The 15202-nt window shown below is 31.5% G+C and overlaps 1 protein-coding gene across 3 annotated transcripts in view; it reads right to left on the minus strand.

Annotated features, from left to right (window-relative positions):
* ift80 (intraflagellar transport 80 homolog (Chlamydomonas)) overlaps nt 1-15202 on the minus strand; it is a 54037-nt gene that overhangs the window by 37224 nt on the left and 1611 nt on the right. For all 3 annotated transcript variants that reach the window (XM_066709360.1, XM_066709358.1, XM_066709359.1), the window contains exons 3-8: nt 14059-14277; nt 12325-12435; nt 11801-11869; nt 8182-8291; nt 6485-6574; nt 5954-6091 (exon numbers count right to left, since the gene is read on the minus strand). In XM_066709360.1, coding sequence (XP_066565457.1) covers nt 5954-6091; nt 6485-6574; nt 8182-8291; nt 11801-11869; nt 12325-12435; nt 14059-14277 — 737 coding nt within the window. The remainder of the gene's footprint in view (nt 1-5953; nt 6092-6484; nt 6575-8181; nt 8292-11800; nt 11870-12324; nt 12436-14058; nt 14278-15202) is intronic.

The following is a 15202-nucleotide window of genomic DNA, read 5'->3' on the forward strand; positions in this document are numbered from 1 at the left end:
GGTCGATAGACTGAATAAACATTTTTTAAAAGCATACTTTTACACACAACAAACTTTTTCCAAAGACTGAGCCAGAAAGTCTTTGCACAGTAACTCAAGCACTCTAATTACTGTCCAGATTCTTACCTGAAGACATATGTGTGAAAAAGCAAAAAAAAAACTAAGATTTTTTTTTAGTTCTAGTGTTTTCTTACCAACAGAGATGTTTTAGTATGTTGTCATGATGTTGTCCGATGAATTCTCCACTTAGTAAAAGCTAAAATGTGAAATGTGCGTTTCATTTAACGACCTATTGTCAATGGCTGTTGTAACTGGCTACACAATAGTACAGCTAAAAAGTAAAATGACTTTGACATAAAAGGTAAATTTCTCCACAACATACAACATACATTTTTATCATCAATACTATTAATGGGGCACAACATTTATTTTTACATATTTTATTTTAGCTTCCATTCTTTCACAGATTTCTTTTTTTTTTAATCACCTATTCATGTTTTAAATAATTAAATATAAAAGTTCTGATGAAAAGCTTAATGCAAAGAAGGAGGTTCACTCACTTTATTGAACAATAACATTATTTACTGAACTAGGAACATTCATAATACACTTTAAGAAAAGAAACTGAAAAAACACACTTCTAAGTACTTTAAGGGCTCCTACTTACAACCCTAGATCTAATCTTAAAGCACTAGTGCAAAGAAAGCCCAGCCCTATTGCCTGGGGAGAAACTTAACTGCTGCTGCTGACTCAGGGCTCTCTTTGTTTCGCTGCAGTCCTGTCCAGCCCCCTCCACATCTGCTATTTTTCCACACATTTTATTTTTCTAGTCAAATCTTAACTTACACCAGTGACATTTTCTTATACTAGTCGTTTAACTTGTTATCTTCCAGATGGTTTTTAAACAAGTTTAAGAAAGATTTGTTTTCAGCAACTTGTGGTAATCGCTTCAGAAAAGTTAAGGAAGAGGGGGGGAGGACATCCTAACAAGTGAACGTTTGAAAACACTTATAAAGCCTTTCTGTTTCAGCATAGTCATTCATCCTTAGTTTCACTAGTGGACATATGCATAGTTTGAGATAAACAGGTACCCAAGATATCTTACCACTAATTAAAATACATACATCTACATATTTATAAACATATATGTATACAGTTTGTAATCTCTCTATGCTATATGTGCTTAAAAGGGGAAAGTACATGTTACTGATGTGTATGTTTGTACATAAAAGACTTGCCTATATAGCTTGCCTATAAATCTAAGGGGCACACCCCTTTTAAGAATACTTGTATTCTCCAATAAATTGCTTCTTAATAAGGTTCAAATGTGTTATACTGGGAAGTAAAGAGCAATCATTTATTGATCTTATTGATGTACAATAGCAATGGAGGAAAGGGTTAAAAGGTCAAGTTTAAATATTATGTTTTAGGATCTGATTCTATTAGATGTGATTCAAGATCTGACTTTTTCATTTCAACTACAGTCTTCTCACAAGGTTAGTAAGTACCAACAATAATAGTAGATGTAATTAAAAAGAAAACAAGCAAGACTTGCATTGCATATGATTTATTTGTATGCGTTATTTCAGGTTTTAAGAGCCACAGACGCTTGCACAATTTGTACTGAACCCAGGAGCATGTATCTTGTAAATACATACTGACTCTGCTGAGTGACATAACGCAGGAATGTAGTACAACAGCAGTGATTTACATTTTTGATTTCAGCAGACCTATTTAATAATGCCCTATATAAATTTGCAGCATGGGCAATGACTTTTCTTGTAAGGGTGCACTTTGAAGGTGTGCAAAAACAAAACCAAAAAAAGGAGAGTGTGAAAAAAAACAGGCACAGTGACGTAGATAGCGATAGCTAAGCAGATAGATAAGATAGACAAAAGAGACAGAATGAATGTTTTTTATCCCTTCTTGGTAATCTAACATATAATTTACGATTTATTAAATTTCTGGCATCACATGTGATAGCATTTCTTGCGCTGAGGTAATAAAATTATATTTCATAAAACATAACTAATACTAAAACCATACTAACTTTATGTTAGGTTAAATATACCCTTCTAAAAACAGGGTACATTTTACTCATTTGATATGGCTACTTAGCAGTCTGAAGAATTTCTCCCAAAACATGCTGGTCAGTGTGGTATTTCACTATAACTACAATATATTAATAGCAAGGGATTGCTCTGGTGACTTCAATTAAGCTTTAAATGAAGTACAAACATTGCATTGTAACATGATTCTAGTTATAATGACAACTATTTGGCCAAAATATGAAGTTTTGTTTTTATTAAGAAATTGATTCAGTTTTGTTAGCAGGCTACAAAAGTGTGTGGAGACATTTAGTCGAAACTGTTGGTATTAAACCTATAATATGAAAATTATGCATTTCTCAAGACATTAAAAACATCTACAATGTTTGAGTCCCTTATATGTAATCAAGAGTTTAAAAAAAAAAAAAAAAAAAAAGTTATTCTGAGTTAATCTTAAATAAACTTTAAAAACATGTATTCATAGTACAACTCCAATACTAATTGCAATACTAACATTTCCAATATTAATAAAATAATGCTTAAAAATACAAAAATATCACTTATGACTCTAAGGCTAGTTCTTTTTTGTCAAGGTCGATGAGGAAATTCTGCTCCCAAGTATTTTAAAGCTTATTAAATAAATACATTTATACAATTATTATATCTTACTATTTTATGAAGGATTCTATGGTAAAGATTGTCATTAAGAGTAATAACCTTGATTGTCAAATTCGTTGCGGCACTGAGTCACGGCCCATCATTATAGTTATGCTAAAAGGTATTACAGCATAATTATTCAGATTTGCAAAATCCTAATAAATTAAGTGTAATTACAAAGTCACCATTGACTGAATTGAAAGTTGTTGTTTATTAGACACACTAAGATTCTGCTTTTTGCTTGGGTTGGAAGGCTTTTGCCCTTCAAGTTTAAAATACAATAAAATAAATGTCAGTTTAGCCTATAGAATGAATACCATGAATGCAAAAAGCTAAGATACCTGCTCAATTTACACACACACACACACACACACACACACACACACACACACACACACACACATAAATAACAATAACAAAGGTAGGCCCAGATTAAATCACAATTTTGGCTTACCTACCAATCACAGTTACCAAATCAGCACTTGACTGCAACACTGTGCTCGCCAGAGGCTTCTTTCTTCTAAACAATGGAAACTATAATTTGTGTCTGAAAGTGGCTGGTAGGCTGAAGTTTAATTAGAGAGTCTGTATATTAAAAATGTATCAACTAAATAAATAAAAAAAAAAACAATGTTACTTTCTAAACATATTTGTTTAAACTAATGAAAATAAATGCCTGTATATGTAATGTAAGGAAAGTGTATGTTTGAGAATATATAGGATTACACAACAGGGACAATTTAAAATTACCACTAAAAATTAAAACTATAGTAATATATTATCAGTGCCATTTTTTTTTTTTTTTTTTTTTTTTACTTCAAGTCCTGGTGGAGGTTATGGGTTAAATTAGTTCTCGTTTTCCTGCTGAGCAAGCAGTGTGTAAAGTGCAAGGTTTCATTGTACAAGATACAGAATGAAACTCCTGGAGATTAGTCATGGTAGTAATACCCAGATGCCTCAAAGTCATTAACTCTTTCTGCCCTTCTGTGGTTAAGGAGAATTTATTCATATATCAAGAACAAAAGTAGGTTTCAAGTTTTATGATAAACATTATAATGCAATTTCTAGAGCAAAGGCATTTGGTTGTAAGAATCACTGAGAATAGGGATTTGTCAACAGAACAAAAACTTTGCACAAACTACATTAGAGTAACAACAGGTTTTAAAGCTAATCGCAGAGACATGGTAAATCAGCCGTTTTACATTTTTATTTAAAGGTTCCAAATATAGCATGAGTAAAGTTTACTGTTTGGAATCACATTTCAGGATTGCTGATGTAATAATGAATCATGCCCTGTTTAACTCATAAAGGGGAAGCCTGCCTTTTGAGTTTTTCATCTGTCTGTGAATAATTCTGAATTCCACAGACAATTATAGTACAATGACTAAGTTGTATTTGTTGATCAATACATGTAAATATAAATATATCAAAAATAACACTTGAGACTTTTTGTTTATAAATGTGATAAAAGTAAACAATGGCTAGGTGAAGCTTCTATTTTGTTTTAAACGATTATTTTACAGAATATAACTAATGAGGTCATGGAAAACTAACCTCATAATTAATACATTTTCTTGAAGATTTAAAAACACTTTGGGGAAAGTGCAAGCCCAAGCATTTAATCTGCATCTGGACAACACGTCAACGTACTGGGTAATGTGTAAAGCTTGTATCTAGAATGACAATTCAACAATAAGGAACCAATTTGAGTATGTCATGCAATCTGTTCTTAGATAGTGTGCCTGTTTAGGTACCAGCCTAATTCTTTTCTAATGAAAGTTGTAACATGAAACAATTTTTTAATAATAAAACCAAAATGTCCATAACTTCACTGTTTTAGACATCTGTGTTGGCTCTGGCTCAATATATCCATTTGTTTTAGTACTTTATAAAAGGCATTTGATCCTAATTAGATCAAAATGTACCATGCAATACATTAATAAGATTGTTTTTTAAGAAAATATTTATATTTTATTATATATGTTTGTTTCCCCTTAAAAATATTTATTAGCATCTACATCATGTGTTTGGTAACTTTCTACAAGAATAAAATGTAAAATAGCATCGGACTGACTTCAAAGAAATACCCATCACTGCAACACAATATTTGTATTTTAACTATTTTGAAACATAAACATCAATGAAGCTTTTAGGAATAATACAACCTACTGAGAATGAGGTTATACATTTCAGTAGTCAGTTACTTCAAAACTAGACAGCAAAGCATTCAGACAGTCAGAACTGCCTTGAAAGTGTCTCCATTTCCAAAAGAAAATCATGACCTGTTAATTTCATATATCTGTTTTATGAATTCTCTTCCAGATTTTAAAGTGCACCAGCAGGTGTGCATGTCTAACCTAGGCCGATTTGCACGAGTAATTTTAAACGTTTAAGAAAAATATATTTATGTTTTTATAGCAGAGTGAACTACTCCCTTTACAGAACATGCTTAATGGTTACTAGACTTAATCTTTCCTTACTGGCAAGAAAATGCAGTAAAATAAAAGGTTTTAAGCCTCACTGTTTATATTTAAACTGCTGCTCATGTTAAATCTTTTAGGCCATAGACAAATTAATGTAGAATCAAATTACACTGAATGGATTTATAATAACTAGGGCAGAGCAATTGTATTGACATATCACTATACCACTAATAACTCTCGATTATCTAAATCTTGTTTGGAATGTATGACAAAGAAATGTAAAGGCTTTAAGTACTAAAGTATTATAGCTTAGCTAGAAGGTATGAAAAAAAAAACTGGGGGTGAATCAGATTATTTTTGTAAGTTGAAATCAGGGTCAATATATCCTCTAGACAAAATATGTAAGGAAAACAAGGCAGACATGGTGACCTTAGCTCTGGACAGTGAAAGTTTTTTTTGTTCCAAAATAAAATAAAATGTTTTAGTTTTTAAATAACTAACCCCTGTGAATAACTAGATTAAGCTATAATTCTTATTGCAGCATTAAAAATCTTAACTGCATTTTATAATACCTTCGAGCAACTGTGGCTTAGCAATAATGAGCTTCATTCATTCAATAAGCTGGGAAGCTTATTACTAGTAGAGGTCAAGATTTGCCACACTTTATTGATGTTAAAAGGTAGCAAAGGATTAAATGGATTTAAGTTTTTCTACAGGTTATACAAACTAACATAAAATAAAAGGGAACCTCATTTTAAATGGTTTACGTTTTTATTTTGTATTTTTTTTAACAATATTGTACTTTTAAAAAGCAAAGAAACTTACCCCTGTTTTATCACATAGTCGTAGAGTGTTGAAAGATCCCACAGCAAATAATTCCCCATCAGGTGCCCAAGCCACAGAGGTTATAGGGTAGTCATGTGAAGAGGAACAATAAAGAAGACGCCCATAGCTATCCCACACCTAAGATGTAAGACCATAAGGAACAACTTACAACTTGAATAATCAAAAAGAATCAAGCAATGGTATTACACCTTACTTACATTTTGATACAAACAGACCATTCATTGTTTTGATAGCCAGTGGTGTAATTGTTTTTCCTCAAACTTAAAAATAATTGTATTGACAATTATAACTTTTTGACAATTTTATAAATTTTATAAAAGTAACTTAAAACAAAAATCTTTACACAAATAGCAATGATAAAAAGAAAAAAAACCTTGTATGAATGACTCATGAAAGGACTACGTGTGTCAAAGCAGAACTGCACAATGCCTTCTCAGAAAATGCTTAGCGTGTATATTTAACTATCTGTCATTTGTAGTCATTTCAGGTTAAATACCAATAAACATTTACCTTATATTTGCAGTCCTCACTGCCTGAGAGAATCAAGTCATTGACTGAATTCCAGTCTACCTTCAAAATGACACCATCATGAGCTTTCCACTTTAAAAAGAAGAAAAAATAAACAAATAAAATAAAGTATATAATATGTATAGACAAGTGCAACCAACACATTTTAGATTATCCTTAAGACAACAAAATCAAATTTAGATGATAACATGTAACTGCTTTTTGTTTTCTTCTTTCAATTACAACAGAAGTGTATGAACAATTAACCAATGCTTAAATTCACCATTAAATTAAATTAAATACAAAGAAGTCTTAAAAAACTAAATTTCTATTCCACACCTAAAGGTCTTTGTAAGATACATTATAGAATAATTTCAAAAATGTCCCTGGCAAAAATGTCATGCATTTACACAACAAAGATCACAAGAAAATAAGCAAGAAAGGAAAAAAGATTGTGTCCTTGTAACACATTCACTGAAGCAGCTGACAGATTACAAAATCTGTTCTCTGTTACAGTAATTGTTTGGACTTGTTCTAATTGAAAACAGAAAGTATGTTCACGGTTAGCTGTAGGATGGAGTTGCAGAGCGTTTCTACCCATTAAATATAATACAAATGATCTATTAAGCAGAAATTAAACCTAAACCAAACTGAAGTGCACAGTGGTCAAAAGGAAATACAGATCCATATGCAAAAATATGTAAATTGACAGTGTTCTCCATCCCATCTAATAAAAAAAGACACCTCTTAATCCTCCTAAATGCTGGACTCTGCAAAGAATTATGAGGCTGTAGATGTCAGAATGAATGGTAAAGGTCATGGGCAGTGCCATTAGTACTCTTTCAGCACAATGACAGCTGGTGAACAGAAAGTCACACATACAAAAATGAAAAAAGATCCTCAGGGTGTTTTTACAAAGGTTCAACATATAGTTGAGACCAGAAGAAAAAAAAATATTAATCAAGGTGTAAAGTTTTCAACCTCCCACTGGGGAAATCAATACTGTAGTCTCCTTCACCAAATTACTATTAAAATAATTGATATCCTAACACGTGTAAGTTCAACAGATATGTTAGTTATACAGTGTGCTACCTGTTAGCTTTTTTGTTGCAGCTGTACCTCTTCTACAAGCATTACACCTTAAATATACTATGCACGTATTGAGTTTGTTCATGTTGGAAATAACTTATTCACATGTTTCAACTGAGATGCTTTGGATTTATTGTTAAAATACTTTTGGTGTTTCTGCTCCCCCCCCTTTTTATTGTGTATAAATTAGTATGCTTCATTGAAGTTAGACTGAAGAAAGTTGTTGGAGAACGTGCATTGATTGCAAACTACATTCATATATTTGCCAATTTTAATTTGTTCTGCCGTTTCCCCAAAATGTCCGTGATGATGAATACAATCATATTAATGACTTGCATTTGTTTAGAAAAGATGATATACTCATGTTTGAAGCTAAGTTGCATTGAAAAATGTAATTACTCTTAAGGCTAATACAGTAGATGTGTAAAAATATATTTTATTTCTTTAAGAAATCAAACAAAGATCCAATGCATTAATGTCTTAAAAGGCCAATACATATATTATTAAGACAACAGATTGATGCGTTTACTTTTAGATGGATCCATGAGGATGTGATCGGTAGATTTCACTCCTTGTCTTTATTACCCCCAACTGATACATAAAAAGTGTACCTGTAAAACCTTAGCACTGGGCTGGAGAGGCTTGATGACAAGTTGCTTCCCTGATGTGTAGAGAACCTTGTCTGAATCAGGTCCCCATGCAACAGAATAAACACATGAGCCTATGGGAAACAAGGAAGACATGAACCATTTGATGGTGCCATAAATGCAGAATAATAATAATAATACTTCATAACTTTCCACGAAATACAAATATCTTCTAACTACAAGACATACTGTCCTGTATTTTACCAATCAACAGAATCCTGATTTTGGTGAAAAATATACAGCTGGCATATAGAAATATTGTGGCCAAATCTCTTCAGCAAAGCACAGATGCACAGGTTGAGGTTTTACTAATTTCTGTAGCTGCAAATTATGCAATTGAATAGCATGATTGCATGAGACTGAGCTCATAACTTGAAATCTAATTAATGGAGAGTTGAGTATAAAAATACATAAAATAATAATAATAATAATAATAATAATAATAATAATAATAATAATAATAACAATAATAATAATAATAATAATAATACATGATTTAGGTACAAGGTTTTGCAGTACTCAGTGCCTTGGCAGTGTTTCTCATTGCAGGAAAAAAAAAACAGATGAGCCATTATAAAAACTGAATCATACAACAAACTATATACACTACACCTAAGTAATAACAATCCACCTCGGAATTAGCTGTGGTCTTCTTATATAAACACAAAGGCCTATACCAAAAAAAGCTTACAAAGTTCAGACACACACATCAACAACAACAACAAAAAATGTATAGAACAAGGAGTGCAAAGACTGAAAAGCTCGGTCTAAAGGTTTTGACATTTAACCCAACTCCAGGTGCTTGTGGTTTTCAGAAATGCCAAAGGTCACATGATCCAGAGCTAACAAAAGCAGAACAATATATACTAGGTAGACTTCCCCTAACCCATCTTCCCTTTAACTACTCAGATAAATAGGTCACAGTTAAATCATCTTTCAATGAACATCAACATAAACACCTATTTTAACAACACATTAAGCTAAAGTGCCATCATAAAGTGACAGTCAATATAATAAAAGAAAGACCAAAAAAAGATCACAAATGAAAAATAAGTTGAAAGAAATGCTGTGGAAGCTTTTGTCTTTAAAAATAATATACATATTTACAGACTTAAGTGTAAAATTATCGCTGTACTATACAGTACTTTAAGTGTTCTATAACCTAATGAAACCCTCAATTCTCACAATATCATTATAAAAATTTATTTATTATTGTGATTTTTTTAATTGGATTTAAAATGTTGCAAACCAATTAATCTGAGCAACTTCATTTATATTATAACATTCTTATATTATATTTTCAATAAAACAGACGTGGGGCATTGAAGTTCAAATATTTTTACACCCCAGCTGTACTACTATGAAAGCCTAATGGTGGGCATTACTTAATAACCAGAAAGGGAAATTTGATGTTGGATATTTCCATATAAAATCTGGTTGGCATATATAGGCTTTTATAATAAAGCACATTTGCCATTATAGTGGATACATTTAGCGTAGTATACTTTATTTCAGTGTTTAATATACAAGCACAACCATGATCTGATTTCAGTCCTCAACACTTCTTCCACTAATTAAATGTTTTTAGGAAGCATCTTCAAAAATGATTTTTTCTTCTTCCAGGAGAGTGGAAGATAATGTTATTTCAAAGGAAAAAAATGCATATAAGATTTTAACATGGCTCTTAATATATAATTTATGCAACTATTTAACAACTTTAAAAATAAAATTGTTCCAGAATTACACAGTTTTTTCCACAATCAAAGCTATAGAGAAAGAAAACATGCTCTAGATAGAATAGCAGAAAGTCTTCAACTAGTAAATTGTTAAAATGACATGAAAGTTAATTCTTGGATGAAACATCTATTATTATTAACAGGAAAAAAAAACCATACATACATAAAAGATAAAAGTCAACTTCGTAGGCAACTTGTCCACAAAAATAAACTTTTTTCTATCTTACATGTATTTTCCACTGTTTAAACACTCTTACTTACAAAATCCAAATAGGCTTGAATTCCATCTGAAATACTGTAGCTGTGATGTATTTTTCATCTAGTCCAGGATTTTATATTTATCCAAACTACATAAACCTAACCAACTCAGGATAGTCCACTGAATTAGCCAAAGCCAAAACTCGGCCCATCTAATAATAAGGTTGTAGATTTGCTGATTCATAGGTTTTATTACTTTAAAAAAAAAAAGTTTGTTACTGAGGAATGATTGGTGCATACTTCTATTTTTGTTGCAACCTAAGCTGCATCAATAACAAAAACATATCTGTAAAGACTATCTTAACTTGTTCAGTATACACACCAGCTAAAAAATAGCTTAATGTATATGGTCTAAGTGACCAAGGTATCTGCAGTCTTTAGAAAAACCTAAGCAAGGGATATGTAAAGGAGTGGTCTTCTAACTTTCTCATATATTTATTTTAGAATGTAGCACTATTAACACTCTGCAAAAACTGTCTATTAATTTTCAATTTTAAATAGAATAGAAAATATAAAGAGTATTATTCAACATTAGCTATCAGTGAAGTTAAACCTTACATGTTCAAATGCTATACTGTTTTTTTTTTTTTTTCAACAGGAAATAGTCAGAGAGATACACATCTTGGTTTGAAGAAGGGAGATAATAACAAAGAAAATAACAAACCTTAAAAATAAAGACAATTAAAGGCAAAATACAAAGCCTGTTTATATTCCATAAAACAGATATCCAACCTCTTCTTTAATAAATGTTTTTATGTTTTATTTCCTCTTTAATAAAAGTATGTTTTACTGCATTCATTAAAAAAGCAGTTGAAATGAAAAACATTGAATTGGCATTGTTTTCTTTACACACAACATACATGACTGTTTTTAATATTCTCTAATTCTTTTCAACTGGGTTACTACCTTTTGGTATGCATCAGTCATTTAATCAAAAATATGTAATTAAAACACTTTGTCACAACATTTGTAGTTCAGAGGCAAAATATCAATATTTAATATTTAAAATATATATTGCATATATTCTTTGTTTGTTTTGATTACATTACAGTTCCAAATAAAGTAACATCATGTGTTCTTTTAATGATGAAAAGTATAACTTAAAGTAAACATAAGTTAAAGTTGACAACTTTTTCAGTATGTATACCATCTAAAAAAGTGTTTGAACATATATGGCTTAAGCAATGAAAAATAACATAATACATTGCTTATTTAATTAATGTAGCAAAATATCCTTTTTGTGAAAGATTAAAGGAGAGGCTGGTTTATTTTAAAGTGTGTTATTTTGTCTCTGTTATTGTCTCCTTTCTTCAAATCAAGATGTGTATCTCTGTGATTATTTCCTCAATCTAGCAATTTCTTCACTTTCTGTCCTCTGTACAATAAGGGGGAAAACTTTTACCAAACTGCATCTAGAGTGTATACTATGGCAGTCTCTGGAAGTGACAGCAAAAATACCAGGATGTTTTTAGCATTTGTATTATTGTATTATCATTTGACCTCTTAAGAAAAATATTCCAATATATAAAAGTTTAAAACTCTTAAAAGAAAAGTGACAAAAAAAATACTATTATTTATGAACACCCTACCTTGCTGAGTCAAAGTGGAACGCAGCATTCCACTTCTTGACCAGATTTTTATCTGCCCATCTTCACCAGCTACAAAATAAAAACATGTGAAATATGACAAATATGTATTTTTCCCCAAGAGTCTGAAAGATTCTTTAAAGCTGTCTAGTAGCAAAGGGGGTTTAAATATGTATTGACACAGTCATGGTATGACAGATGAAAACAGCATCAGTGTATACACAGCAAATTTGCTTTGCTTTATGATACTCCATTATAAGTGTAAGTAGTAAGACAAAAAATGAAACTGTCCATCTTTTACATAGATTGCTCAATAAAAAAAAAGTTTTCAAATTAAGCTTAGCTTCTAAATCACACATTTTTGATTTGTGTAGGTTTATGCAGGACAAATCTTGCAATATATTGTTCTATAGTAGGTTTATATACTAAATTAACACAAACATATATGTATGCAGACAAATTTATTGAGAAACTCTATGCAGTATGCTGAAATTGTGTATCTATACATAGCATAAGTCTAACCTTACCTGTAATTAAGGCAGTCCCGTCATAATTCCATCTCCCAGCCAGAACCGCTCCACGATGCGCCTCCACACTTTTTTCAATTCGCCCAGTCTTTGAAACCAGATGAAACTTGCCTGTAAAAAGTTAATTGCTGGTAGTAAATGTGCACCACAAAAACAGATACTTAGACCTAAAGCATTTGCAAATTTCAATACATGAAATGGCAAAGAACGCCATACAATTGTATACATTTTTATATGAGCTCTCTTCATTTGACCTCAGTTAGTCTTACTACACCTTAACTTCCAGTAGTAGTAGTAGTAGTAATAAAATTGTATACATGGACTAATTAGCCCAACCTAACCAATTTGTTCAACCTGCTTTTTCTTGTCCATGCAATTAAATCTCAAGTAATTCAAGATACAATTTAACACATGTAAATCCTTGTAATTGTGACTACGTGCTGTTAAACACAGTCACCAAAAACCATTGTCTTCTAGAAGGGCTGGACAATTTATTAGCTATTTCAAGAAAGTTTGTATATCCATTTATAAAGAGTTAATGCAAATTTGTTGCTGCTTAGTTGGTTTAGAACAGTTTCCTATCTATTTAGCGAGACAGAAAGCAATCAGGCATGGAGACAGTTATCAAAGACACTAGCCTACCATATACTTTGTGGCTGTGTGTATTAAAAAATTCTGACTGTTCTATGTAATTTTTGGTTGCCTAAAACTGCAAATCAGCATGCTGTTATGCTCCGTTTCTATATTTGCACATCCTATGAAAGTAAATGTCGACCCAGAAAAACAGTGCAGGTATAACAAACTGCATTATATTACAGAAATGCATCATGTTTTCATATAGTGAAAACAGAAAGGATTTTATTAAATGCTGTGAAACTCACATATGGCACCACATGTAATATATTTCTATTGTATGAAATCTAGATTTGACATATACTGTAGGGTGGATGAGAAGACCTACGCACCCGATGAGGTTTAACAAACCCACAAAAGTTGAAATATATTTTCCCCCACCCACAAGCTTTATCTATCTGTGGTTATGATGATTTTATAAGGATTTGGTTTGCATTTTTTAAATAATATCATGGAAGAAAAAGTTAATGTAAAGCTTATTTTAATGTTAATTGATGCTGTTTCTATTAAATATTTATGATATTTTTAACATTTATAAAACGACTCTATAAACAATGAGTGACATTAATTTCTTCCTATCTTTCTTATAATACTGAAATACAATACGTTGCATGTCAACAAAATATGTAAATTACAGTAGTATTTAACTGAAAATCTAAGCTCTAAAACTTTTTAAGAAACAGCGAAAGAAACAGCTGATTTAGTTGTGTTAGCTGATGCAGTTGTGTTACAATTGTATGGTGCTACTTGCAGTTAATAATGCAGCTATATATTAGAATTTAACTGTAAGATTACATTGGTCAGATAATCACCAGGTAGGATCATCGCATTTCTAGTCTTCCTGTTATTCAATTTGTGTCACCTTGCACAGACTGACACTAACAAACTATTTTGGTAATACAGTTTCTTGTATCATGGGAAAAGATCAATGTACAAAAAGGGGATTTCTGACATGTTCATCTTACATTTAAGTTATATTTCCCACTAGTTTCATTACTAATTATTCTTACAAAACACTGCATGCCTAGCATAAAAAGTATATAATTACATTTGAGAAAGTGGTTTAGTCAGTCCTTATCATGTGACTTAACAAAACCTTACCATCAGTACCAGTAAGCACAAAGATCTCAGCCTGAGTCTGCTTTTTTCCACCCACAGTTTTAGGAAACCAGTGAAGGTCTATTGGGTAGATGTCCTCTTGAAGTTTCACTACTGGTATTGTGTCATTTGTCAGCAGATTCCATTTAAGGATCTGATGATCTTCACTACAAGAGTAGAGCTCATCAGCTGTGGTCCATCCTAAACAGCTGACAAGTTCTTTATGTGCAGGGATATTAAGAAAAATAGGAATGAAGGAGGAAACAGATAAATCTGCTTTTAAAACAATATTGTGTACACAATTCAAATAACAATTTAATTTATTTTATTGGTGCATAAGAACCAAACATGAATGATACTTCATTCAATGAGAGCATGCAAATCCAGACATTGCTGAATCCTGCACCTGATCAAACTGCAAAATTGAGCCACTTTTTTATGGAAATGTCCACTGGGAATTAAGCTGAAACCACAGTACTGCGTTATATAACATATCCTTGATATTTTAACCAGATTGGCAGTTTCACAACCAAGAGCAGTCTTTACTCTGTCACTAAACCCAGAAAGAAGACATAAAAAATAACAAATTGGGTATTGTGAGTAGTGGGGTGGGGGGAAAACATTAACAGCCATGCTCTTTTGTCTGCAGCTTTTTAAAATAATGTGTTCCTTACATTTTGAGACAATTAGAAAACAAAACAACAAACCTAGGCCTATCTGATCTTGAGTTTCTTTATGTTTTTTATTATTATTATTAGTCAAATATTATGCAGTACCATATTTAATTAAATGTAGTGTCCTGTGTATAAATACACATTACTGTAGAAAAACAAGGTTACTGCATTTAAAAATAATCAGGATCCAATTATTTTCTTCAGTTTTATTTTAATCTGTTGTTTATAATTCTGCATTTTAAAATGTACCTATTACTAAGATCCATGCGTTTGAGATTTTAGCTTTTTATTTTAGGACCACCTACAAATGCCATGAGGGTGGTCTTCAAACACACACTCTACTGTACAGTTCAATTGTTGCATCAGACATCTAATCTACCACTGAATGCATTTCTGGTTGATGAAGCATGTTTTATTCTCCATAAACTGAAATGAATGCAGATGACTCCACCGATTTAGTGGATTAGAGAACT

Source organism: Amia ocellicauda, chromosome 7 (genome assembly GCF_036373705.1).
Source record: "Amia ocellicauda isolate fAmiCal2 chromosome 7, fAmiCal2.hap1, whole genome shotgun sequence".
NCBI lineage: Eukaryota > Metazoa > Chordata > Actinopteri > Amiiformes > Amiidae > Amia > Amia ocellicauda.